This window comes from Cyprinus carpio, chromosome B16 (genome assembly GCF_018340385.1).
Source record: "Cyprinus carpio isolate SPL01 chromosome B16, ASM1834038v1, whole genome shotgun sequence".
NCBI classification, from domain to species: Eukaryota; Metazoa; Chordata; class Actinopteri; order Cypriniformes; family Cyprinidae; genus Cyprinus; species Cyprinus carpio.
This window is the reverse complement of record NC_056612.1, coordinates 19,325,948-19,353,885: the sequence shown is the minus strand read 5'-3', so window position 1 is coordinate 19,353,885 and position 27,938 is coordinate 19,325,948. Positions and strand designations below refer to the sequence as shown.

Sequence of the window (27,938 nt, the reverse complement as noted above, 5' to 3'; positions counted from 1 at the left end):
ATTACAGACAGACGGATGGATGTTTGGCATTAAGGTGAACATCTAAATAAACAACATTTCGACTCAATTCCATCACAGGTTTTTTGTCTCTCAGTGTGTGTTTTTGAGGGGTGGGGCCAGCTCAACCTCCAGCACGACGAATCGGCTCTAGATGGAGTTGGATGCAAACTTCGTGAGGTAGAAGCTCTCCGCAATGACTTGGATGCTGTCCGGAGTTTAAAAGTGGATTTATGTGGGACTTGCTTCAGAATTACGACAGAGAACCGCAAAATAAACCAGGCCTCTGTCGGCTCCATTATAAACGCAGTTCAGTGGAATTAGGGGATTTATCCTTGGGATTTTATATTTTAAGTCATTTTTTGTTTCTTTTCCTTTCTCCCATGCCCACTATTGCTCAGATTACGTACTGGGACACTGATGTAAACTGTCATGACATTTTAACCGAAGTCAAAGCAAGTCAAGAAGCGCTTGTCCCATAAAAATCCCAGTAGGCAGTCTGTTGCTCAGCCGCTGGTGTCTGCTAGCAGCGCGAGGAGAAGCCCATATTACAGACACATTTAGAGCCTCGCGCTCAGTGGACCAATATGAGGCTCGCGATACATAGTAGGTAGGTTATACGATCGGCTTACTTCATTATTTTTCTAGCGCATTAAAACATTGATTTACGTTTGAGAGATCGCCAAGGAAAACGTTTATTTTAACATCTAAAACAGGTCCAGAGCCAATTTCATTGGACCATGACTAACCGCAGACTTTTCATTGTTCGAATATTGACATTTTTATTATCTGACCTAGATAATAGGCTATTCTTATTATTGGATTATCTGTCAAAATGTTTAGGCTACGGTGGAAAGTCTATGTTTGATACTTCAGTTTTATTATCATTTTTTGATACAAGATTTTAGACTTAAACTAATAGCCTACTTAAACTTACTTCCCCTTCCTAAATATAATCATTATAATAATAGCCTATTTCTAAATTTAATAATAAATATTATAAATATTAATAATAAGCACCCTTATCTTAATAATTACATTTTAAAATAAAATATTAAAAACAACAACAATCATTTTTGTTATTTTTTATATTGTATTTTAAAATGTTGATTATTAATATTAAGAAAAAAAAATTGATTATTTGGAAATATCTTTATTCTAAATACTAAATATTTTTATTTTAAATGGTTCATTCTTAATAATAATAATAATAATAATAATAAGAAGAAGAAGAAGAAGAAGAAGAAAAGACATATTTAGGATTAATTATTTGAAATTCTTTTTATTATTTAGTAATTCAGATTTCTAGACCAGATATTTTGCATTACCTAATCAATGACATGCTCTGGTGTTTATATTTAATTTGTTATTGAGGGCCAAATAGAAAACAAAAACAGTGAGCAAGAAGCTATTCAGAGATGTTGAACTTTTAAAGATGGAGAGATATCCAAGTGTTGGCCTGCCAGTTCCTAAAATCCAGATCTTATGGCTTTTAAACATCCGTTGTTCTGTGCCTGGCCCAGTGTTGGGTAATCTGGCACCAGCTTTCTGCAGTAAAACCAGTAAGTGTTGTTGAGAGGACCAGTCCAGAGGGAGAAATGACGGAATAGATATGAGGACAGGTGCAGTCTGACAGCTGCACGCCTGGTGCCAGTACAGAGATTTAACAGCATCATTTACTGTCACAGACAGATATTTCAATGACGGTGCTGTGGTCCTGACTCATGGGTGCTTGGCGTAGATTCACTTCAGATCAAGAGAGAGTGTGATGTTGAGGGCAAAAAGAGGTCACCCTTAAGTGTGCTGAATCACATGGATTACCGTGCTGACTGAAGACATCAGATTTATTGTACACTTTAGTCATAGTTGTTGCAAGATCATTGGTTAGTTTTGTAGTTTTATACGTTTGGCTGCTATGTACACTGAAACAAAATTCCAAAAAGTACTTTATGTGCCAAATACACACTCCATTCAACCATTTTAAACACCAGCACTAATTCTTTGTCTGTGCATCACCATATCTGATCTTGAGTCTAGTCCATAAGCTTTTATAGCAAGCCGTTTGGGAGGGATGTTGAACGTTTAACTGTCTTTCCTCATTTCTCTGGGTTTCCTGGAGCGGAGGATTTCCAGGGGGTCTGAGCCATGGTTCCAGAGCAGGCCAGACAGACATCCACTCTGCGTTTGCTCTGCTTTATTACAGACTCTGTTTATGGCCTGTTTACTGCTCTGACCTTTTTCATGGTTCCGCCTGAACTTGCTGCCTAATGCAACGGCTCGAACATATGTTCTGTGGAATGAGCTGGGCTGTTGGCCTTTGTCACACAAGATGGAAAAAGGCAGAGTGAAGAAATAAAGAAAAACTGTTGTGAATATATACTGAAAAAGACTAGAGAGCTGAGACCACCGGTGGGATTCCAGGTGGCTTGCGAGTTGATTGGCTGAGTAAAATAATATATAGATATCATAGTATTTTTATGTATTTTATTTCATAATAGAACTTTAATATTATTATAGTTTATATGCATATATAAAATATTTCTTATATTTAGCTGATTTATTTTATATACAGAAAGCATATAGGCTCATTAGATGGAAGTTATTTAAATGAAAGAAAACAACAAATTTGTAGACTGGTTGCAGACAGTAGGTGAAAAGGAATGAAATTCAAAACTGGTTTGCTGCCTGAAAAAGTCTGGTCTTCACTAATCTTCAATATTGTAATGTGAAGCTGTGTGTTCTTGAGTTCATTGTTGCACTTTGCAGCTGGTGCATCAAGAGAACTTGCACAACAGACAATTTAATCTACTTCCCATGAAATGAGAGAGAGTTTTGGTTTGTTGTTTAGCTGAATGACCGAAACAGAAGAACAGAACTGTGTATCTGCTGTCTGTTAATGGATGAGAGAGCAGAGACTTCAAACAGGAAGAGTTGTCACAGTGCCCTAAGACAAGCTCAAAGGGATAATCAGTCAGATGGTGGGGATGCCCCTCATGTCACACTCATTTATTTGGGAAATGAGAGTATAATAATATTAGACTTAATTTTAGATAAACAATATTGGTAAACGAGCAAGGCTTTATGTATTGTTTTTGTTTAGATTTCTCCTTATGATTGCCATTTTTCCTTTAGATTTTATATCTCCAGATATTTTGCCTTTTTTGACTTCACCTGAGCTTTTTTCCTCTCACAGAACATTGTCTTTTATTTCTTGGATAAATCCCCTTTCTGGTTCCAGGGCGATGGCATATCTGTGCGTCAGACTTGACATATCTCTCCTAATTAATATTGCTGACGAGTGCTACGAACAGCAGGCAACAGGAGGTTTTGGCTCTGTCTGATAAATACGGAGGTGGTGTCGAAGACATCGGAGTCTTCATTGTCTAAGATAAATAAACTTAGTGGAGAGAAGATGTCCACACATTTTGGTGGAAAGAGAGGAGGTTGCAAGAAGATTCCTTCTTATTCATTCCAGACTGGAGAGAGATCATCGTTTTAATGCCTGATGTGCAAGATAAATATTATTTCCTTATTTGTCCTTCATTTAAACCACATCCACTACCACATCTGTGTATGTGGTTTATTAATCTTTGCTTTTGCTTACCACATCACTGTAACCAAAAGATCCTGTTAACAGCCATTTAGCACAGAGAAAGAGATTTTGTTGTTGTTGTTGTTTGTGATATTTGTCATACTACAATTAACCACAATTAAGCTTTTTCTTAATAATGTTTTACAATTGCATGACACATTTGCACAAAGTGTCCACCTGCTGTACTTTCACCCATTTGAAATCAAATTCAAACCAAACTGAGGGAAAATCATTTTTGTCTTGCATGCTGGTTCATAAATTACAATTTATAGAGTCAGTTTCTCATTTCTGAGGAGTGCTGAATTGCTAAAATGAAATATAGATATCTGTAGAGTTTTTGTTGGCATTTAAAAGCACTTTTTTGGTATGCTAAGAATTAACAAATAACCTGATACAAGATCCAGAGGACCTGTGGCCAAATATGGTCCTGCTTTCCTGATACTTCCAGGCATGATGTGTCTCTTGCGTAAAACCAGAACGCTCATCCATTTCTGCTGGAATGTGATTAAGAATCATTCTATAAACATATCTATCTGTCATAGTGAGAGGCGTAAATGTGAACGCTTTCGCTGCTTGAGAGACATTTTTCAGTCTATTGTTTTCTGACAGATGGGGTAAACATGTTTTTTTTCCTTTTTCTTTTTTTTTTCCATTCCATACTTTTGGATGTGCATCGTCCGAAGGTTATTGTGGTATTTGTTTCACGGTGCCCTGTTTCTAGTCGAATCAACTTTAGCTTTAGCGGCCGGACACTTCAGCTCTTGTCAGTCTTAATGGGAAATTACATTTAAAATTAAGCATTTTGTTTGCTTTCCCAGCTCACGAATCTATCTGGCCAAGGAAAAAATAAGCATGGCAGGAATGTGTGGTTTAAATGGACAAAATACCAGTTTCGTGTTATGTTACTCAAACTATTGTGTCCGCATTTATAGTTCCAAACCAGACTTCCATGAATCAATTTAACAAATTTAGAGCACAGAAATGCTGAACTTTGTTGAGAAAGAGCAGTGATAGAGATGAAAGAGTGCAGTTATGTAAGCCCTGCGTAAGGCTATTTTCTTTCCGTCGTCTTTTCCTTGATTCCAAAAAGTATTTTATGACAGTTTACAGAAAATGTAAAAAGTCGTTTTGAAAGTATTCACTTTTCAAAGCATAAAATTGAAAAACTTGCATCTCTTCCCTTGGGCAAGATATTTAGACTTTCTTTTGACATGCTGACTTAACAAAGTACCGTTTTATATACATGTCTCATTGTGCTTTTCTCCCCCCATTCACCCACTCCTCTCCTCATCCAACTCCCTCCTTCCCTCGCTTGCCCCTTTTTGTCTGTCTCTCTGCAGCAGATCTTGGCACTGACGGATGCGTTGTCACGCGTAGGAGTCCAGAACCTCTCTCCATCTCTCTCATTTTTTTTTCGGCACTCCCCCTCCTCCTCCCAGCATCCCTAATAAGACACATGCTCCTGGGCTGGGTTGCTCACTCATGTTAGGATCTCCTGGCTGCGACTGCCGGGAGCTTCTCTCTCCTCTCAGTTTCGCCCCCGGCTTCATGGGTTGAAGGGCAGTTTGCGTTGTCCACAAGATCTCATCTCTCATCTCGCCTGGCTCTCCGCACCCAGAACTTCATCGTTCTCATCTTCATCCTCTTGATTGCTATGGTTTGTTCTCCGAACATGTGTGGACTTGCTGCGGCAGAGGCCTCCAGCCAAGGGCATCGCAGCCGGCTGTAGTCAACTTCGTTCCACCTGCCACAGTGTGAAAGGGGCCCCCTCAGCTGTGATCTGTCTGCCTGCAGTGACTGGGCAGCAGGGACTATGCATTTGGGACTGGTGGTGCTGGCAATTGTCTTCCTCGGCTCCATGGGTCATGGCGATAACCTCAAGGCCTCCAAAGCAAGAAGACAGAGACGAAGTGAGTGCTGATGTCTCTTTCTGTCTCTTTCTGTCCCTTGAGACTCAATGCAACATTTCACATGTCAGTTCCTATTATTTGTGGCTCATTAGAGCATTTCTGAGTTCCTTGGAATGTTCTTGTCATTTCTTTCAGCCAGTTTTGTGGGGTATTGCTTGTGTAGAACCTGTTCTGTTGCTTTTAATAGCAACTTTGCTTTTTAAGGGTAAATTGTAAATGAGCATGTTATGTTCCTAAGCATGGCCAAATTTCACTCATTAGTCATTAGTTTTTTTTTAGTTTTTTTTTGAATGTATTGATTAATATAGTTCATTTTTAGGTTTTTTTTTGGTTTTTGTCTGCTCTTACCTTTTTATGACTTTTTGTTTTTCTTCTTTTTGGAAAAGTTAGTTTTGAAACTCACACATACTGCAGAACTCACTCTGAAATGTTGCATTAGTTCTCTTATGCGTGAGAGAGCACTGACATAGAATTAGTGTTTCTTATTTTAAAGAACACATTTATGTTTATTGAAAGTGGCTAATCTTATCTTTGTTTAAAAATTATTTTTAGTATACTGCTATCAAATAATCTTTAAGTAAATACTTCAAGGCTTTGGAACAATGGTTGGAAAACAACCTCCAAAGTTATTATATATGTGTGCACATCTCATAGTAAGAGCGCTGTTGTAGGTTTAATATTACATATTTTAAAGAACAGATTTATGGTTATGGAAAGTCTTATTTTTGTATACTGCTATCAAATACTCAATAATGCATTCGGTGTAATGTTAAAAAGTCAACCTGATGAAAAAATCTAAAAAAAAAATGTATCCAGTAATCTGACCTTAAGGGTTGAGATTGTCATTATTCAGTGTAAATTTTACATTGACCACTGCTGGCAGTGCTGAGGAGTGTACAGCCTCCTCTAGAGGAGGTTGTAGGTAAAACTACACTGGCTGTGCACGAATCTGCATTGCATTTGCTACTGGTTAGACTGATCTTTCTCTATTAAACTTTGTTATTAAGAGACAATAGTATTTTTTACATTTATACACCTGCCAGAAACTGTAAGCAACAAAACAAACATATATTGTGTTGCGAGAGTTATAGCAGGTGGCTGAAGCTAGAAATCATGTAGCAAGAGGAAGCCTAGAAGTGCAAACCAAAACACTATGGCAGAATGTAAAGCTTTCTGAGGAGAAATAAACAGTGAGTTACTCTGTGAAATAAATCTGCTGATGGTTCACAATCTGTTAAGACTTCTTGACCTCACTGTAAGCTCATCTGACTAGTGCTTCTTGATAGCGGAGTTTTCTAGCAGTTTTATCAACAAAATGAAAGCAAACACCTCTGACATCTGTTTTTATACAAGTGACTGATCAGCAGTCACGGTGCTTTTTACCCTCCCTCTAAAATATCCAAACCATAGCAGAAATACATCTAATATTTCATTTTGTCTAAGTGTTTATTTTTGCTCGTTATAAACTATTTTAAATTATGATACTGCTCTGTACATTCATTTTACGGCACAGCGCCTGTCGCGTCAAAAAGGGATTCAGCTATTCTGCTCACTCATGTACACTGCAAAAATATTTTTTAATCAGTATTTTTGCCTCATTTTTCCAAAACAATGTCTAAACATCCTTTAAAAAAGATAAATTTACTTTTAAAATTGTGTAAGCAATAAGATCTGTGTGCAGGGAATATATTTTGATTTACTTTATTTCCCTTACCCCATTAGCAAAATTGATTTCATGCTTTAAGCATAAACCTTTCTAAATTGTGCTAGGCTAATGTTTTAAACAAGACATAATGTATTTGCTAGTGGATAAGAAAATAACATCAATTACATAAAGATATATTCTCTGAAAACAAGTCTGATGCAGTAAATGGGATATTTAGATTTTTTTCCAGCTAAACTTGAATCAATGAATGTGACAGATGTAGCCAAAGGTCTTGTTTGTAGTTCCTGAAAACGCTGCTGATGAAGACTTATTACTGCTTTCTAAGAAATCATCTAAATGCAAAATTCTGTTTTGTTCCTCTCTGAGGTTAAGGTCTTTGTAAACCAGCCACATTCTAGGCAACTCCTGTAGGGATTTAGGTCTTTTTCACACTTACTTGTTAATGAAGTGGAACGCTTTAATATTTTAATATACAATTCAGCACTATTGTTTCTCGGGGATAGCAAAATAGTTTCATGTTATTCAACTGGATAAAATTACTCATTTTATGGTTTCAAGGGGGAAACGTATGAGTGTGAGCTGCAAATTTTTTTTTTTTTTAAGAAATGCAAAAATGCAATACAAATAACCTAAAAGAGCAAGATGTGTATACATGCTATCTTACACATTCTTACAGTTTGATATGTTCTTTAAGTATATTTTAAGGCCAGTTTTAAATTGTTCAAATGAAGGACTCTTTCTAGTCCAAATTCGGAGAAAAAAAAGTCTGGAGGTGCATTTGTTTTGAAATACAAACCAGTTATTAACATGATTGTAAATGCATGAACAATGAACATGCTAATGTAAAAAGTAAAATAAAGCAACAAAAGCAATATCTTTAGACTTTAATTGGCTACAGTCATCTGAGAGTCAACTTTTTCTTCATGGACAGTGCTGTCAAGTTCAAGTTGGATTGATTAATTAGAACTAGTGAATGACCATTGATAAGAATGCAGGCAGAAGTCATACACTATGCTGAGCCAGATGTCCAGTCCTATGGACTGATCCATTATGTTTAATGACGCTCTTACTGCATTGATTACTTTTTCATTTCAGGGAAATTTTTGATTCTCTGCTAATAAATTACCATTAGATTACCATTAGAGTAATGAAGTTTTGAAGGGTTCTGTAGGTTGTATGATGATTTCACTGTGGGGTTGGTCATAAAAAGGTCTTATTTATTACTTGCACTTTCTGTAATCTTTCCCTTGAAAAGGCAAATCCAAAGAGGACATTCTACTCATTAAATGATATAACACTGTCTAGAAGTGCAGTGGCAACTGATGCTGTCTTTTTTAGAGTGTGTGCCAACCTAACCAACCTTCCTGCTGCTTAATAGACCTGTGCAAAACAGTCATTAACAATCATCATTTATAATTCTTGTTTCATATTTATTGTTACTGCTGAGATACCTTTTCATTTATTTCAGCTGTGGAGAGGAACGCAGTAATCGGATAAAGGACACCCCATTGCCTGAAAATGAACCACTTGTAATAATCTTTTTATGGACTTTTTTTTTTTTTTTTTTGGTGGTCCTTTTCAGCTGAACCCACTAGGGAGTCCTTGCTGCTGAATATTAATGGTAGATTATTTGATTGATATTAGTGGTTAAAAGCTTTTTTTTTTTTTTTTTTTTTTTGATGGATGAGATTATGTAATCTAATAGGTATATTTGTCATGTAATGTAATATGTAAATTTAAGGGTTGTATTTATCTATTAAATAACATAATTTACTGTACTCACAGCTTATTTAGAGTGGGATGCCATTTTAACACTTTTCAGCACAGAGATTGATTGCCCTAAGAGAGTGTATATTTAGAGCTAATGCTACACACATAGACCCATAAATTAAAGCAGATGACTGCAGTTTTGACTCCAGTCAGCCTACCAGGAACAGGATGTGCACTCTGACATGCTTTCGGAGTAATTGTTTATTTCTTCTTGGCCTCAAATGCAGAAATTTTTGGATGTTACAAGCAAGGCTTGGAAATCACAAGGGATGAGTGAGCTTTCTTAGATATCTGTAACTGATTTTATTTCGTCATGTGTCAGCATTTGGGGCACCTGGACAGAACAATTACAGACTGAAGTTTCAGGCCTCTTTCTTCCTAGCTGACCCATGAGAAATCTGTGTGCAATATTGCAAATTGAATAGCCAGTTCTCACAGAGCTCTTCCAAATGAATTATATTAAATATACAGAGTTTCTATCTATCTATCTATCTATCTATCTATCTATCTATCTATCTATCTATCTATCTATCTATCTATCTATCTATCTATCTATCTATCTATCTATCTATCTTGATATTTAGGGGTGATGGTAAAATCCGGTTCAACAGGTTCAAATCCATGTAGCAGTGGCTGGAAAGTGACATTGTAATCAAGCTGTCTAATCCCGTGGAAAGCACATGACTAGTTTACTTAACTAGTCACTGTAAGCACCTGGGATTACAAAGGGTCTTCAAAACTGTAAGCAGACGCTGCCAGTATCACGCTCACTCCTATTTCTGTTTCCTTCTTCTATCAGTAAGCACTGAAGTACCACCAGCATGCTCAAATGGCTGTGAACACTGCTCAGAGTACAACGGCTGTCTTAAATGTCGACCCCGGCTCTTCATCCTACTGGAGCGGAATGACATCCGTCAGATAGGCATTTGCCTCGCTGCCTGTCCTGTTGGATATTATGGCATTCGAAATCGTGATATGAACAAATGCACACGTAAGTCTTTGCTCTACTGCTATATTTTTCTAGATTCAAAACTGTAAATAAGTAGGAGATAAAAAGTTAAGCTGTGCCAACTGTCATATTAAAATGATATCTGAAGGATCATGTGACAGTGAAGAATGATGATAAATTACATTTTACATTATATATAAAAATGGAACACTTTTAAATTGTAAAAATGCTGATGTTTTTATATAAGTATGTATTCTTTAGATGTATTTGCATAAAAAACAATAGCCGTATACGTTATCACATAACAAAAATGTGCAGTTTCTTAGATTAAAAGGAAGTGACACAGCTTGCACATTGACACATTTTACCCTGCTCCCTTTCTAAAAATAAAAAATAAAAAAAAATAAAAAGATTTATCTGAACAGCACAGTGGCATAAAATGACTGTCCTTAGCCCATTTGCAAGGCTTTGATGTCAGTTATACAGTGTTTAACATCATTGGAAAGATGGCACAAATTGTGCAATTATTCACCACATTCATTAATACTGTAACCACCCGTGACATTAAACTAGCGCATCTGACCCGTGGATGCCAAATGCTTAGCCAGTGATCTGTTTTCTCTTACTCTGTGGGTAAAAACAGGGTTGGGGATGTAATGCAAAGCAAAACATTGGTAATACGCGGCTGTTTGTCTGTTTCTTCTAGGAAGTCTGTGTTATTATTGTAGGCTGTAGATGCAGAGTTCACTGTAGTTCAACTCTGGCCATATTTTTCGGTCTTTCTACGCAAACCCTACGCAAAAAGCAAAATGAGGACTTACCTTTAATCATCCTCTTTGTTTTAATAGTGCGCTCTTTAGGATTCAGCCAGAGACTCGGCGGCTTGTTCCCATCATGTGCGTGAGCATTTTTACAGTGATAAAGGCAAAGCAAGGGACAACTGTGGATAAACAAGGAAATACCTCTCGTAAATTGATTGGTGGTACCTCTTTACTCCTGTTGTGGGAGGAAATTAATAGCTTTATTTGAATCTTTTCTAACTTAACTACCAGAGCTTTTCCAGTTGTAAATTGAACGTCCTGCTCCCTTTTCAAGCATGTTTTGATAGCCAATTAGTGTGAACCACAGCTTGGAGTCATTATATTTTGTTATAGGAAGAAAATACTTTTGTTCCCAAGATACACTCTTGCAACACCCCGCCTAATACCTCTCAGATGGTTCTGATTTAAACTTTCATTCTAGATAACCTTAAATTTAAATGTTAGCATCAAGGGAAGTGAGAAATTAGCGCAGCGCTGTTTTTATTTCACAACCCTCTGGAGCCTTTAATTCATCATTTCTTGACTGTATACTTTACACTTGCTTTGAAATACCACATGCAGCTGTCCGCTTGTTAGCTTAAGTATTTTTATGACCCACACATTGAGACCAAAATATGTCGTATCCACAGGTGTCGACTCCAAATCCATCCGGACATCACCAGACCCCCTCTTGTCAACATTTCCCACTGACGTGTTCGTTTCTTTCTCATTTTGAGTGATTTTGTCCTGTTTTGAAAGACGGCTGTGCATGCGAATCCCTCCTTCATCTCAGACCTCTGAGTGGCTGCCCCGTTGCAATTATTCAATCAGCTGCGTGCATTTGATTGGTCTCCAGATCCCCATGATGTCTTGTTAACAACATTTGTCTTCCATTAAGGGTACATTTGTAAATGCTTGAGTGCAAAAGAATTTGCTCCAAACATTACTAATGTAGTTGTCAGGCATTTAAAGTAGTAATTGAGAGCAGAGGTTATAACAAAAAACATGGCTCAAGTATGTTGTTAGGTCCTCTTCTGCTTTTGGCCGGGACCCGGCGATATCTGAGATATTCTTGTGCTGCTGCTCTGAGAATGTCCCAAGTGTTCGAACCGAAATTTAAGAACCTTATTTTTGCACATTTTTGTGTACCTCATGGCAATTTAGCATTGAAATCTGTTTTGTGAAATTCTTTCTTGATTTAAAGTTTAGTCTGAGTCAGAAGCAAAAAAAGGGATTTAAATTCACATTTAAAACAGGAAATAATCAGTTTTAGGATTTCAAACATTAAAATAAATAAATAAATATGACCTAAAATGAAAACATTTGCTCATGCTTCCACTGAAGTACTTTAAAACATCTCAAATCATTCTGGATGACATGATCATCAGGTTTTAGACTTTTGGACCTCACTGTAAATCCTTCCAGGATTTATCCAAAATCACCAAAAGAAAAGAGTGAGATTTATACTTAAAAAACTAGATCCCCTGTTTATCAAAATGAGATGATGATAATTTCGAAGGGGTTATGGGTGGGGAAGTGGATTCTGTTTCATGTGGTAGGTGTCTGGTTTTCATTCTGCCAAAATCCACAATTGCCCCCAGTTTTAATCAGTTTGTAAGTTTGAACAAAGACGGCAGACTTGTAATGAAACAGAGGTGTGAGGAAACCATATGAGAGTCTTGGCATTCTTGAACTGACTACTTTTTGGGTAAGAAACTCTAAGAGCCATAATAATTAAAAGTCACCAGATATTTCTGTCCACTTCTTCAATGTAAAAAATAAGAGGACTTATTTAAATAAAATGTTTTTGTAAAATCAACATGTAACTGTAATTGTCTTTCTTTATTTCAGAATGTAAAATAGAAAACTGTGAGGCATGTTTTAGCCGAAACTTTTGCACAAAATGTAAGGAGGGCCTGTACTCACACAGAGGACGGTGTTTCTCCAGCTGTCCTGAAGGATTCACCGTCAATGGCACCATGGAGTGTGTAGGTGAGTGAGCTGCACAAGCCAGGGATTTACAACATTATACTTGTATAAGGTTGTTTCAGTTCTAATATGTTGTACAACAGCATTTTCTAGTATATATTGTTTATGTGTCTTTTTCAGTCATAGGAAAAATGAGTGCCTAGGTGCCATTTTAGGAAACCGATTTGCAAAATAAATTTCTATTAGATTTTATCAGCAAAAGTGAAGAGGAATTTTCTAACTCTTACTTTTACTTTTTTTGTCATTTAAAATGACCTTGGACCACAAAACCTTTGAAATTGAAATGTATACATCATCTGAAAGCTGAATAAATAAGCTTTCCATTGATTTATGGTTTGTTAGGCTATGACAATATTTGACTGAGATACAACTATATGAATATCTTACGGAAGAGGATTAGGGCCAAGCAATAATAAAAAAATAAAACCATCTCGAGATTAAAGTCATGATATTGCGACATTAAACTCATGAAATTTCGAGAAAAAAAGTCGAAATACAATATTGAGAATAAACTCATGAAATATCGAGAATAAAGTCGTTGTGTTTCGAGAAAAAAACTTGTTAAATTTCGAGAAAAAAAGTCGAAAGACAATCTTGAGAATAAACTCATTAAATATCGAGAATAAAGTCGTTGTGTTTCGAGAAAAAAACTTGTTAAATTTCGAGAAAAAAAGTCGAAAGACAATCTTGAGAATAAACTCATTAAATTTCGAGAATAAAGTCGTTGTGTTTCGAGAAAAAAAGTCGAAATGAAATGTAGAGAATAACGCATTCGATCAGTGTTCATTGCATAGCCTATAGAGGACATGGCAGAGTTGGATCACTTAGTCAAGCTATATTTTAGACTTTCTTTCAGTAACAAAGAAATACTATCAACTTTAGCTAATTATGACACAATAATAATTAGCACACGAACTTTAAAGATAATTTGCAAGCGGCTAGGTCTTTTTAGAAGAAAAACTCGCTTTTGTCCAACATGCAAGGTTATCGCTGGCTTCACCCAAATGCACTCTGGCACATGGACAGCTATGATAAATTAAAACCATACGGCATTGCCATTAATGGCGTGTAATGTAATGAGTTGTATTTCGATTTTTTTTTCTCGAAATTTAACAAGTTTTTTTCTCGAAACACAACGACTTTATTCTCGATATTTAATGAGTTTATTCTCAAGATTGTATTTCGGCTTTTTTTCTCGAAATTTAACGAGTTTAATCTCGAAACACAAGACTTTATTCTCGATATTTAATGAGTTTATTCTCAAGATTGTATTTCGACTTTTTTTCTCAAAATTTAACGAGTTTAATCTCGAAACACAACGACTTTATTCCCGATATTTAATGAGTTTATTCTCAAGATTGTATTTCGACTTTTTTTCTCGAAATTTAATGAGTTTAATGTCGCAATATAATGACTTTAATCTCGAGATGGTTTTATTTTTTTATTATTGCTTGGCCCTAATCCTCTTCCGTAATATCTGGAATCTGAGGGTGCAAAAAAAAAAAAATTGAGAATCGCCTTTAAAGTTGTCCAGGTGAAGTTCTTAGCAATGCATATTACTAATTAAAAATTAACCTTTGATATATTTACTGTAGGAAATTTACAAAATATCTTCATGGAACATGATCTTTACTTAATATCCTAATGATTTTTGGCATAAAAAAAGATAATTTTGACCCATGCAGTGTATTTTTGGCTATTGCTACAAATATACCCATGCAACTTATGACTGGTTTTGTGGTCCAGTGCCACATATAAAGGTTTCTTGAATTAAAATACACAATCATCACACAATAATATCATATTTTATAGTAATATAAAAATCAGAATCTGATCTGGTTTTATTTTGTATATAGCCAGTATATAAGATGTCATTTGGTTTAGTGCATGTCATCAGATGTTGTGGGCACATGGCACTTATGTCATGGAATGACTTTTATATGAATAGTTGTTGCGACTCAGTTATGCTGATGGAATGATAAAACTGGAAACTTCTCAGATACCTTGTGCTTTTTTTATTTCCTTCCATTCTGTTTTCTTTTTTTCTGTGGTTTCTCAGTTGCTGTTGAGAGGAACGTTGGCAAAAGGCCTGTTGGATGACAAGGGTTTTTATTGATTTCTTTTGAAAATATTTCTGTCAGAAGCAAGCAAACACAGCACTAATAGCATTAATCGCAATGGTGGTGCTGGCTCCTCCAGGCTATTTGGCCTTTAAATGGGAAGCCTCGACTTCCAGTGTGATATTTTGCCAAAGCTTATGATGCCTTACCTGCGTCAATGGTTCAGTCCACCACTTTGTTATCTGTTTTTGGCAGAGATGAGTTCCCTTTGACCGTCCTGCCCCCAAACACTTTAGGCTGGAAAAAATTGGATACTTAGAAAACTGTTTGAAACCGCTCAATGCAATTGGAAGTCTGGAGCTTGACAGCTTGTCATTACGTTGAATAAAAATGGAGCCTACCTCATACAATCTTAACACATGCTCTGCTTTTTAGCAAAATGTAACTGGAAAATGTGAATGATGCTGGATTTTAGCAGTCTGAATCTCTGCTGTGAATTCTTTGGGGTTTCCTAATGCAGTTTCTTCAACTTTTGTTTGGAGTAACTTGTTTCTCAGACCCCCGTCCAGAGGAACAAAATGTACAAACCCCAAGCAATTTCTGTCTTTTCCCTATTGTCTGAAAATATAGTAAATTGTGTAATTGGTATATACTAGATTCATTCTAAAAAATTGGTTATTCAGTTTATTGTTTGTTTTGTTTTTTTGTCTGTGTTGCAGTCCAATGTGATCTAAGTGAGTGGAGTCCGTGGGGCCCTTGCATGAAGAAGAACAAAACATGTGGCTTTAAAAAGGGAAACCAGACCCGTACCAGGGAGCCCTTACAGCTTCCAAGTCCTGCCACTTCCACAGGGGCTGCTCCGCCCTCGGGCTGCGTCCCAGAGACACAGACCCAAAGATGTACCGTGCAGAAAAAGATCACTTGCAAAGGTAAATCAGAGAAAGAACAACACAAAAATGTTGGAAAGTGGATGGATAGGAAATGCTTGTGCTGAAAGGAATGCATGAAATCTGTTATCCAACTTCAATGCGCATGTTTGCAAATTACAGATTTGTTGATTTTTTGATCATTCATCATTTTTGCCCACTCGGAAAAACATGTAAACAGTCTCCTGGAACTAATTTAATTTAGTTTATTTATGGTTTTTGACATAATACGGTGCAAATGAATCCTTGAGTGTTCCCAGTAAATAAACAGAAGCCCAGCTGGTTTGTAATCTTTTCGTCGCTGGCTGCGGATCTGAGGGCGGCCTTTTGTTTGTTGCTTTAACTTACTGGGAAGTGAGGTTAATATGCTGCTTTGGCTCTCAAGCGGGAACGGAACGTTAGTGGACCTGTTGTCTGTAATCTGCTCGTAAAAGTCTGAATATGTTTCTCTTGACCGTTATACTCTCCTGGATGGCTTGTGTAGATTTCAGCCTAAAATATAGGAGTTTGCTTGGAAGAAAACAGTGATTTATAGTATAAGCCTACAAAAAATGACCCAAACAAAAATGTTCAGCTTATTGGTTAACTGAATGGTTACACCATCATTCAAAAGTTTTGAACTCAGTTCGATTTTTTTTCTTCTGAAAGAAATGTTACAATAACTAAGCAAGGATGCATTAAAATGATTTTTATTTTTACATTATTAAAAAAAAAAAAATCTATTTCAAATAAATCTTGTCCTTTATAGCTTTCGATTCATCAAAGATGAAAAAATGTCAAGGTTTCCACTAAAATAAAATAAATAAATAAATAATTAAGCAGCACAACTGTTTTCAGCTTTCCCATCACACTAATACATTTTAAGATAAAATAGCAAACAGTTATTTTAAATTCTATTAATATTTAAAATATATTACTGTTTTTAAAGTATATGTGATCAAATACATTTAACCTTGGGGAGCATACTTTCACTATTTTTTTAAAGTCTTTAAACTTTTTGCAATTTTTTAGTGAAGAAGAAGGGAAAATACATTTCTTAATACATTATGCAGTTTTGAGTAATGTATTTATATATTATATCCTATTCAATGTCAGTGTCAATCAGTGAAGACTGAAGTCTGTTGCGCTCCCTACATGCAAATCATGCTTACAAGAAAGTGAAGTGAGTGGAAAAGAAGGAAGTGCAACAAACCTCAAACCTTACTTGATCTTGTGTTTGTTGTCAACGTGATAGTTTTGAATGTCTGCAGGTGAACAAGATTTGAAAACTAAGGAAGTCTCCCAAACTTTGATAACCACTGGGCTTTTCAAAAATAAAAATAGCGAATTTTCTCAGATTGTTTTCATGAACGTTTCATAAAATGTTCTTTAACAGCAAAGTCAATGCCAATTCAGAAATCAATCCAGGCTAATAAAAAGTGTTTGTGTGTTTGAAATTGCTTTCACTCATAGTCTATTTTTGTACTTTCTCTTTTATGTCTTCCAATATATATATATATATATATATATATATATATATATATATATATATATATATATATATATATATCTCCCAAACCAGAGATCTCCTTTAATTTAATTATGTATTCAAGCAATTCATATCAGTTTAGGAAATTGCATGATTCATGACTCAATCTAAACTAATCGTAGCATCACGCTTTCTTAAAATAAACACCCGAACATACCTTCTAGAGCACTTAGTTGTCTGCACACTGTTGAGAAACAGTGCGTTCCTAGAAATGACGTCTTATTCTGTGTGAACAGCCTCACAAGATCAAGCGCTCGCTGTTCTTCTGTCGGGAGAAGTAGGCTCCATGCTTTGCTGGACTAGGTGTGACATTTGAGAAATGAGAGGCAAATTTACTCTGCATGACGCCCGTATCTGTGGAAAGAATTTCCACCCAGGGTCCATTAGAATAATTAACAGTGAAATATTATAAACTGCCCCATAAAAGTGCTATGTTGCCTGCCAAATTTCTAAACTTAGAGAGTACACTTGTCGGAAAAGCTTTTGGAGAGAGAGCGCTATGGTGAACTAATAGGCCTGGACACATGTAAAGTCATTTGTATGTAGTTCAATCTCATAATATCATGCTTTCCCTTTAAGATAGGATCAGTTATGTGCTGGCTGGAGTCAAAACATGTTTTTTTGCCAGAAAAGCAAAGCAACACCACCCACTTCTCAGGGCAAAAAGAATTAATGCGGCTCAGGTGTCAAAAAACTCATAGGTTATGGGTGGCATGACCTGATTGCCCTCTTTTTTTCCTCGGTGCGTAAATGTGCACCTCGTGCTAAATTAGCAAGGCTGTGAATACATCTGCAGGAATTGGCTGACAGAGCTGCTGTAAAAATCACAGGGGGCAGTGCTTGTATAACACCGGTGATTTACTGGTCTGCAGATCTCACGCTTTGTGTTGATTTTGCCAAGCTCCCCCCCTTTCTCTTCCCCTTCCTGTAGCTTAATAAATGTCTTTGCACGAAAACCGAATACGCTAAACGCGTGATTGCCTTTGTCAGGCGATGGTGTTTAGGTTGGATTGAGCAGCAGTGTAATTATTGCTGTCATAAATGAATGGATCTTCCCCAAGCGCTCTTACCGCTTTATCAAAGCTAACAAGTCTCCTCCATGTAGATCCAAAGTTTAAAGCTCCATTTCCTTCCATGTTTTTTCATTTCACCTCGGTTTTAAAATCGTGATTAACTGACACTCGAGTAGAGGCATTTTGTAAACTCAAGGCCTTTGAATTCTTCACACGGGATTGCTTTTCTTAAAGCAATCAATACTAAACAATATAATTGTGTTTTATTTGTGGGAAACTTCAGAAATCATCTCACTGATAAGACTGTGATATGCTTTGATACAATACATACAACATTTATCTCATTTATCTCTTGTCCTCTATACGGGACGAATCTGGGTTCAAGTTAACAGCAAGTGATTTTATGAGTAATGAATGAGTCAGTGAATCATTCATTAAAATGATTTGTTCAAAACACACTGATTCATTCAGAAACCAAACAAATGACGTGCTGCGTTCCATTCAGGAGGGCTCATCTCAGTTCCTTATTTTCTAATTCCTTCGAAATCCCTTTTGTTACTTGGAACACTCTTTGCGTCATTTTGTTGAGATAATAAAAGAGGCGCCATTGCATAATTAAATGGAATTAAATTAATGGAAGCAAAGTCTTTCATTCTGAAGGGCCCTTTGAAGTGGACAGTTTTATGCACTTCGACCTTCCAAATTGTGACCAAGATTGTTCTCACTCCGAATTAGCCTTCATAAGTGGATTTAGTTATTGAGTGAGTTGTTGAATTCTTCAATTAGCTGATTTGTTCAAAACATACTGATTCATTGTTGTACAGAGCAATCACATGTCTTTACGAGTTAGTCACTGAATCATTCATCCAACCGACTTGTTCAAAACATGCAACTGATTTGTTTAGGAAAAAAACAAGCAAGTGTCTTTATAATTGAGACATTGACTTGTTCACTCAACCGATTTGCTCAAAAACAGTAATCGAAACACCACTACTGTGTGTTACTCTGAAATCTGCAGCAGCTCTGCTTTGGCTTTGTTTGAATTTTCGTTAGTGGAGCAAAATAAACTAAATAATGGGCCATATTGTGTCAAGTAGCATATTATTACAATATTAATCTCTTGTTTATTCAACTGTTGCGTAAAAGCAGTAGCACTCACAAAAAACTTGTGTGTTTGTGATTATGTGCAACGGAAAAACAGTACAACAGCACACTTTCTCTTGTAAAATTGTGGAAATATTCAGTTGTTGATGCTTCATTAGTGTAACAAACAACATCATATCTTTGATATAGACTTTATATATAGAAAAAAGAACTGCAGTTCGTGTTTTACAGGCATTGGCAGTTCTTTTAAATAAACTAAGGGTATGCTAATTATTGCTTGTTTTGTTGTTAGAATCAAGTCCATTAAAGTCTTTCATTTTTGCCAAAGAAAGTTGTCTTTTATGTGTTTACGATGATGCCATTTCAAGTCAAAAAATCTGTAAAAGTGAACCTGCTTTTTATATAACTTAACAATCAAAGGATTAATTAAACAAATGTTGGTTTGCGTCATTTCCATTCTATTTTTAATCATGCGTTTTATGTAGAAACAAATGCAACAGTTTGTGATAAAACATCAGCGCTTTGAGGTGAATAGAGAGCCAATTTCAGGAGTCGCAGAGTGGCTGTGTTTGTGGCTCATGTTATCAAGTGCAGAGTGAATGCTCTCCAGCACCAAATGAGTGTTGACTTTGGTTTCCAGGGAACACTGAGACTCACAACACTAACTTCATAACAAATGTCAGTCAGTCTGGAGGCCCTGACTCCCCCTTGTAGTAGTGCAAGTGAGGCTGATGGGAAACGAACCAGCCTGTGTTTTTCAGTACTGTTTGTTGGACAGTATTACAGTTCTGCATGACCTAATCCTTATTTATAATTATTTATGTGAAACGTTTATGCATTTTTGTACATTACATGTGCAGTTTTAGAAATATATTTTTTATAATCCTTTATATTCGCAATATTCTGTTTAGCTATGTTTTACTCTTATAAATATAGATATTTTTGTTTTTAAATCTTTTCTAATTTACTTAAAATACAAAATTGCATTTTTGTTAAAGCTGAATTGTACATCTAGAATTAAGTTAGTCAATGATTTTTTTCTTTTTTTAAATAAAAAATATACATTTAATACAATTTAGTGAGTTTTATTCTGAAAACAAGAACAAAATAATAAAGAAAAAGACTTCAGAAAGAGAATCAGAAATATGCCTTAAAAATATTTTTGTTGTTGTTTTGCTTTGTTTCTTAAGTACATATACATTGTTTTAAATACTTTTACTTAAAAACAATGAAATAATGCATCTTGGGTTTTCTAATTGCAACTTTCTTTTATTCAGGAGAAACTAAGAAGAATCCGCCAAACCGTGGAGAAAAAAATGGCAAGAACCGCGGACGAGACTCCAAAGAAAGTGGCAAAGGGGGCAACAAGAAAAAAAAGACCCCGAACAGGTCCACCACTGTCCCCACCATAACAACAAGCATGGTGACCTAATCTTATGGTGGTGTCAGGTGGGCCTAAGAAAGGAGAATGCCTGGCCCATCTTCATTGGCTGAAGACAGACAGTTTTTGATTGTGACAATATTGAAATTATGAAAAGAAAAAAAAAGGAATAACATTGCTACATGTAAAACATGCTCAATGAGAACTGGAGGATTGCTGTACTGAGTAAAGTTTAAGGGAACCAAGGAGCTAGGTTGGTTAGTCTCATGCTATTTGGAAGCATCCAGAAAGACTGTGCGCTGTGCGTGTGCAGGGTCATCTTTTTGTAAGCCTTCCAACAGGAAACAATGTTGTTTGTGGTTGCCGAAATGTTCCATATGTTCCTCTTTAGACCTATTGGAAAGGCTTCTAAACTATAGACATCACTGCAAATGAGGCCCGCCACCCTAACGTTGTTTAAAAAAATCTAAAATACATTAGAATCTCTTGTGGTTCACCTAATCCAGCTGTAATCACATTCTTTTTTCTCCAGAGTTGGATCTCCTTATGTTCGTGGCAGGTAGAAAACAGTCTGTGAGTTTGTCTCAGAGTGAAAAGTGATTTTTTTCTTCTTTTTTTTTAAAGTGCTTTTTTATATCTGTTTTTTTTTCTGTTGTTTATAACAAAAGAAGGCACTGGAACTGACATTGTGGTTTACAGAGAGAATGTGGAGAAAAAAGAACTTGATGAAACTATCCAAAAATAATGCAAAAAGTGTTATTATATATCTAGAGACAAAGCACTTATAACTTACAACCCATGGAGTGGTTTTACTTGTTTTAATGGTATATGTAAAATAAAAGTCTTGCGATTAGGGGAAAATAAATACAGTATTTTTTGCACAGAAGAAGGCAGCAATAATATGAGGAATGTACAGTGTTGAAGTATGTATATGAAAGATTGTGTGTGTGTGTGTGTGTGTGTGTGTGTGTGTGTGTGTGTGTGTGTGTGTGTGTGTGTGTGTGTGTGTGTGTGTGTGTGTGTGTGTCAGATGTGTTGTGTGTTTTTGAATCTTTGTTCTTGCGTGCACCTTTATGTTGTGAAGTGAGGGGAAGAGAGAGGTCAACAGAAATCTACAGTATTGTGAGACCAAGCCATTGAGGAACTAAACCAGCATAATGCTTAAACCGCATTGATTATATGCTTTATAGGTTTTTCATTGCTCAGTTATCATGGTTCAAATATATCACATCATTCATAACGCTTTGCAACATACAGTATCAGTATCTGAGGAAGTAATACTGTACATCATACAGTTATCTACATGTAGCATCCAGTCACACTTTTCTTAGTCTGTTTGCTTTCCATAGCCTGCTGACCAGGGCTGCTTTTTCCAAAAGCAGAAGTGGATTGTAAAGACCACTAGTGCTAATGATTTTTATGATCTATAGGCTTATGATGCTTTTGGTAAATGCAGCCCAGATCAGTGGGTGTTTACTATATACACCCTTAAATAGAATTATGACACTGAAAATGTCAGCTTCCGTTAATCTTGATGCAATACACATATTGTTATTGCTTATCTATTTCTATAAAAGTCTACAAGGTAAATAAACATTTAAATAAACATTGGTTGCAGTTTCTAAATGTTTTTTGTCTGTGTATTTATGTATATTTGTATCTATCTATCTATCTATCTATCTATCTATCTATCTATCTATCTATCTATCTATCTATCTATCTATCTATCTATCTATCTATCTATCTATCTATCTATCTATCTATCTATCTATCTATCTATCTATCACTGTCTGTCTGTGTGTCTCTCTCTCTCTCTATATATATATATCACTTTAGGGTTCCTTTTGGTGTCCTATACATAAATAACTCATTTGCCATGACAACTTAACATAAAAATGACCATGAAAGGGGGTGTCATAAATAGGCTAAGTTTTTATATTCATAACAAAAACATTACCTGGCTCTTTAGATACATTTTCTAGACTTTACTTTTTTTTTTCTTTTTTTTTGTGTAAGGGGATGCGTGTTATTTTGGTATGTCCCATGCACTGCTCATTAAATTTGAATGAAAGTAGAACACTGTCAAATCATAAAATAATAATAATAATAATAATAAAAATTTTCCTATTAATATTTTGTTAAATAAGAGATTACTCAATTTGAGTGTATTGATCATTTGTTAATAAAAACTATATTTTTATTTAATAACAAAAAAGAGTTTGTCCATGTCCCATTAATGGTTGTTCACCGTCATTTTGAGGAATCCCACCTTTTAAGAAAAGGCCCTCCCATTTAGTGACATCAGGACAACAATTTTTTTGTCTTTTCAGCGGCGGGAATTTCAACCGCAGAGCTGAGCAAGTTGGTGACTTTTCAAATGACAAATTTTCTACGTATGAGTTTGCTTATTTGCTTTGCCAACGCTTAACATGTCCTCCCTGTCAGCATAAAATATACCAGAAGTGATTCAAATACAGTATTTCCAAAATATGTAAGTTTAAATATACCAAATACTCTTCAACAACCAGACTAAATATTTAGCCGATCACAGTGTGTTGTAAGATCACATGTTAATTGAAGCTCAAAATGTTCACCCTGTATGTGTATTTTACTCGATAGAATGGACATAATCATGACAGGATGGACAAAGAATTCATTTGTAGTTAATATTGTTATCTAAAAAATGTGTTTATTATTGAGAGGGTTGAAAGGCACTCTGTGGTGATAATGACCCATATATATATAATAGTTTTCAAGACATTTTTTGAACAGTCAGTGGTAAGTTGTCACGTTTTTTATATCACGAATTGACAAAAATTACTGCAAAATTTGACAGCTTAAGCAGTGTTTTAATATTTGTGTACATTACATTTGAAATTTTTGGTGTTTTATGAATTATTAAACTTTTTTTTAAATTGTTTGACTGGTTAAATTTTGCTGAAAGCCATTAGGCTGTTTAGTGGCAGGTTCCACTGTGACAACTTGCACCATATAAAAAAGGTGTGTTGAATGAACAATGCTTTCTTTTTTCCCTGGCTGATAATGGTGAAAACCTATCGATTTTAGTGGTCATGGGATGTGCTAATACAAACGGAAATTCAAAACTTGCCTCCATCTCAATGAAAGAAGACAATTTACATACATTTTTGGGACCTTTACATGTTTTATTAGTTATATACATGTTTTATGAAGCATTTAAACACATTTTTATGAACAAATATGTATGGACATAAATTGCCATTACCCTATAAATCAAAGTTAATAAGACCTTTTTGCAAACCCATTTGGCCAATTAGATCAAAATGAGTGCTTCATTTGCGAATCATCGCATGGCAAACTGATTCCAAGAAAGGATGACAACACGTGGTTGTTGAAATAATGCGAGGGGAATTATCATTATACTAATATTTAACTGTGGCACAGAACAGCAGTTTCACTGGGGTGGTCTGTGTCAGGACAGGAGAGGAAGGTGCTTGCGTGTGTACAAGCGTGATTCGCGTTCGAACAGAATGGCGACCAATGGCGCGGGAAGGGGGGTGCTGCGGGGGCTGCAGCCCCCCCCGTCATAGCATCAGCCCCCCCTGGTGGGGGGCTGTGGACTAACCTAATATTGTACTCAAAAACGTGAAAAAATAAAAATAAAAAACAGACATAACAATGTGTTTAATGTGGCATTAAGATATAGTGTATAAGATATAAACTAATGATTAATTATTGTAATATTTCGTTGATAAAAAGACTAACCTAGCCTCCTCAGGAATGCTTCCGTCACCGTCAGAATAATTAGCTTCCGTCAGAATAATGGGCGTTTACTAGCCGCTCTCAAGCGCACGACCGCATGCATAATTTTGCCACAAAGAACCGGCTGAAGAAATGATTATGAATTTGTCAAAAAAAAACAAGGAGACATTTAATTGTTTATTAATAAAATGGTGTTTTCTGTATCGCTGCAAAGACGATGCGGACTCGCCATGAACGCCAGAGAGAAATGCACATTTCATATGGATTAGGCCTACATATTCAGAGAGTAGCCTATTTATTTTCGTTTTGAATATTTTCGTTTAAAAGTAGACATTTTTAAGCTTTTTATAATAGATAGCCTATATTTCTCAAAACTGTCTGTGAGGCACAAGCTGAGTTTCTGCGCCCTCCAGTTCACGTGCAATACAAGTGATGTGCCGGCACCTTATTACATTGTCTGCTAATATATTTGCTTGTTTATTAAATACAGGGAATGGGTTGATAAAATATTGATCAAAATTAAGATACAATTTATACAAAACGAAAATCTTTTAAACAGAGTCTTTCTACACAAACAAAACTCAATAAAGTGGTCAAAATCATGTCTTACCTACTCCATGTCTCATAGGCTATTGAGCATGATGTATCATATCTTTCTCATGCTGCATGCTCACTTTCATAATAAACATTGATTAAATAAAAAAAAAAAATACATTAGCCTATAATATTTAAACAAATATGAAACCAAATATGTTTTCTTTAATGGCTACAACACATAGCCTAAACAGTACAGAGATTTTTTTTTATTATTTATTTATTTATTTATTTATTTTTATTAAACATCAAAGTACAAGTACATCAAGTACAATTTTTGTGTATAAAACAGTAACAATCACGCCAGGGGAGAAGACTAGTAGAGAAATTTCATGTCGTCAGTCACAACATAATGACGTCACATATTTTCCAACCCAGCCCTCAGCCCCCCCGCATGAAACAGCTTCCAGCGCGCCTGATGGCGACTGTGGTTCAGCGCGTGGTGTACGGCGGTAGTTGGTGCCCGGGCAAGGGCAGTGAAACTTGGGACAGAAATAAAAACTAATGATGTGTCATCGCCAGGGGGAGGACCTTAAACGGGCTTGCACCCTCCAAAGGCAACAGCCGTTTCTCATTACAGAGGGGAGGGCAGAAAAACGGTAGAGAGTGGACCGTAAATTACACTTTCATCCCCCTTCCTGATCATAAATTCTTGCGCCGGCTCCATGGAACGGAGCTCTCCCTCTCGTTCACCCTCTCTCGCTCCATTCCCATCCTTTCACTCCCTCGTTTCATCTCTTGCACCCCCTCCCCTTCGTTCCTCCTCTCTGTATTTATTCGGCCAGGTTTCAATTTTATCAGCTCTTGATTTCTCATTAACACGCAGCTCCTAAGGGAACATAGTGATGAAAAATCTGAGAAGGGCTGAGAATTATATCTTCGACTTTATATTGCGTTCTCGCTAAAGCAGGCCTATTGCCCCCCCACTTTGCGTTCTGTGGTAGGCTAATCCTAAATGTAGCCTACGCATTACTGTTTTTCCTCCTTCCTAAAATAATTTCTATCACAAATGTTTTGCTAGTGAAAACACGTTTCTCGGAGGAAAGCAAGTTTTGCTAGTAGCCTAACACAAAAGCATTAAATCACCCCCTCGAGAAACTGATTTCATTTGCAGAAATATTGCAATAACTTAATTGTTTTCCTCAAAAGATTTATTTCACAAAAGTTTTGGGAGCGAACGCAAAATTTCTCGGGCAGGGAACGCAAAATCAGTGAAATATAGCCTAGCCTAATTTCTCTCGCAAAACTTTGCGTTCCCTAAATGTAGGTCTATTGCATTCGCTCGTGAAACTTTGTGTTCGTTTGCAAAAGTATTCAAATATTGTTTTTCCTCCCACCTCAAATTATTTTTATCACAAAAGTTTTGTGAATGCAACATTTCTCTTAGCGCTCCCTCGAGATACTTTGCGTTCTTAATATTGACATTTTTTTCTCACTCCTCAAATTGTATCACAAAGATTTTGCGAGCGAACGCAGAAATTCTCCGCTGTGATTTCAAAAGTTTTGGGAGAGAACGTTAACGGATTGAAATATAGGCTAATTTTTCGTCCCATCTATTTTTCCTCTTCACATTTAGGGGCTCCGTAAGTTGACGAGCCTGTATGTAAACCTTAATATATGACAAACATATATTGTCTGAACCTCGTGCGTGCCGAGTATTTTTGCTTAGTCACAGAACTCAAGATGTCCCCCGTCCTCCCTCTCAGGTCACGGACTCCACCGGGCTAAATGAGGCCACAAGTCCCTGCATGTCATATAGCCTAGTCTACTCTCCGCGTATAAGCCATGTGCTCTCCCACTGTTATTACCAATTACCCAATTTCTGTCTTTCTTTCAAATCATAACCGAATCCAGCTCTCCTCACATGAACTCAGGGATTCCCCACAGAGAAAACCGCTCCACGTTTTCATCTCTCCTGCTCTGAAACACAACAGCCTCGCTCGGGTGGATCGAGATCTGAGGCGAGGGAAAATGGGGGCCAAAAAGGGATGTTTCTAAAGGGGTGCCTCTGGAACAGAGCATGATGGAGTGTGTGGGTGGTGGGATTTATAAGCTGGCACCGTGTTTGTGGTGTCTACCAGCGAGGCGCCCTGCCAATGCAGGAGATACTGGAACCCCAGTGGTTTATGAGACTCAAACATGCAAGCTAGCTATATACAGTCTTACCGAATCAATACAGCACAATATTCCAAATGGAAGCATAAAAACATTAGAACTGCGAAACCTTTCGCTGTCTGGTGAGACATACGCGAGCGAGTTTTTGAGATGATGGGCATCCACGTTAACAGAAACAGCCCTCCTCGGTCAGCAGGTCCAGACAGGGTATAAAACGCCTGTGCGTGTCAGGATGAGAGCGCTGGAGCCAAGAACTGTGCCTGACTTGCCTGGGAACTCCACAAACATCTGCTTCCAACCACTGGAGAGCGGCGTTTGATTCACGGTTTAGGCACTTTCTTATTTGCTCGTATTAGCTGATGCATTATTCTTGTCGGGTTTTCTAAATCAACTTTACTGAGACCGATAAAGCATAGACTGCTTTATATGGTCAGCTTTTGTTGGTAAAATAATTTTCTACGCTTATTATAGACATAACCTATTGAAAGTACAGTGACACAAATAATGCCCCAGGTACAATTGTTTACTCATTAATAAGTCAGAAGAGCTCACACGAACAAGGTTAAATCATTTAGCCCATACAGATGATTAATTCAGGTCATCGCAGAATTTGTTTTTCATTGTTTAAAATGTTTGAAAGCCGCTTATCCTAGTCAAATGTGAAGTCCAGTTGTAAAGAAATTTAATCTGATGATTTCATTACTTTTTAGCATTATATTGAACATAAAGGCACTATTAAAAAAGGGTAACATCACGCAACATACCGTTTGTAGATTGTGAATATAAGGCGTCTTGAGTTTTGG

At 36.4% G+C, this 27,938-nt stretch overlaps 1 protein-coding gene across 1 annotated transcript; it reads left to right on the top strand.

The window, feature by feature from the left end:
• Positions 1 to 168: 168 nt before the first annotated feature.
• Positions 169 to 22,311, top strand: rspo1 (R-spondin 1). The gene is made up of 6 exons (XM_042741317.1): positions 169 to 607; positions 4,930 to 5,499; positions 9,735 to 9,926; positions 12,536 to 12,676; positions 15,453 to 15,662; positions 20,582 to 22,311. Exons 2-6 carry the CDS (start codon positions 5,403 to 5,405, stop codon positions 20,734 to 20,736), a joined length of 795 nt encoding a protein of 264 aa, XP_042597251.1. The 5' UTR covers positions 169 to 607; positions 4,930 to 5,402; the 3' UTR covers positions 20,737 to 22,311.
• Positions 22,312 to 27,938: the final 5,627 nt, after the last annotated feature.

Bases quoted from the DNA above. Each gene is read 5' to 3' on its own strand.
- rspo1 (XM_042741317.1), top strand. From the start codon at position 5,403: ATGCATTTGGGACTGGTGGTGCTGGCAATTGTCTTCCTCGGCTCCATG. The intron at 5,500-9,734 runs GTGAGTGCTGAT...TTCTTCTATCAG, and splicing joins AGCAAGAAGACAGAGACGAA to TAAGCACTGAAGTACCACCA. The intron at 15,663-20,581 runs GTAAATCAGAGA...TCTTTTATTCAG, and splicing joins GAAAAAGATCACTTGCAAAG to GAGAAACTAAGAAGAATCCG.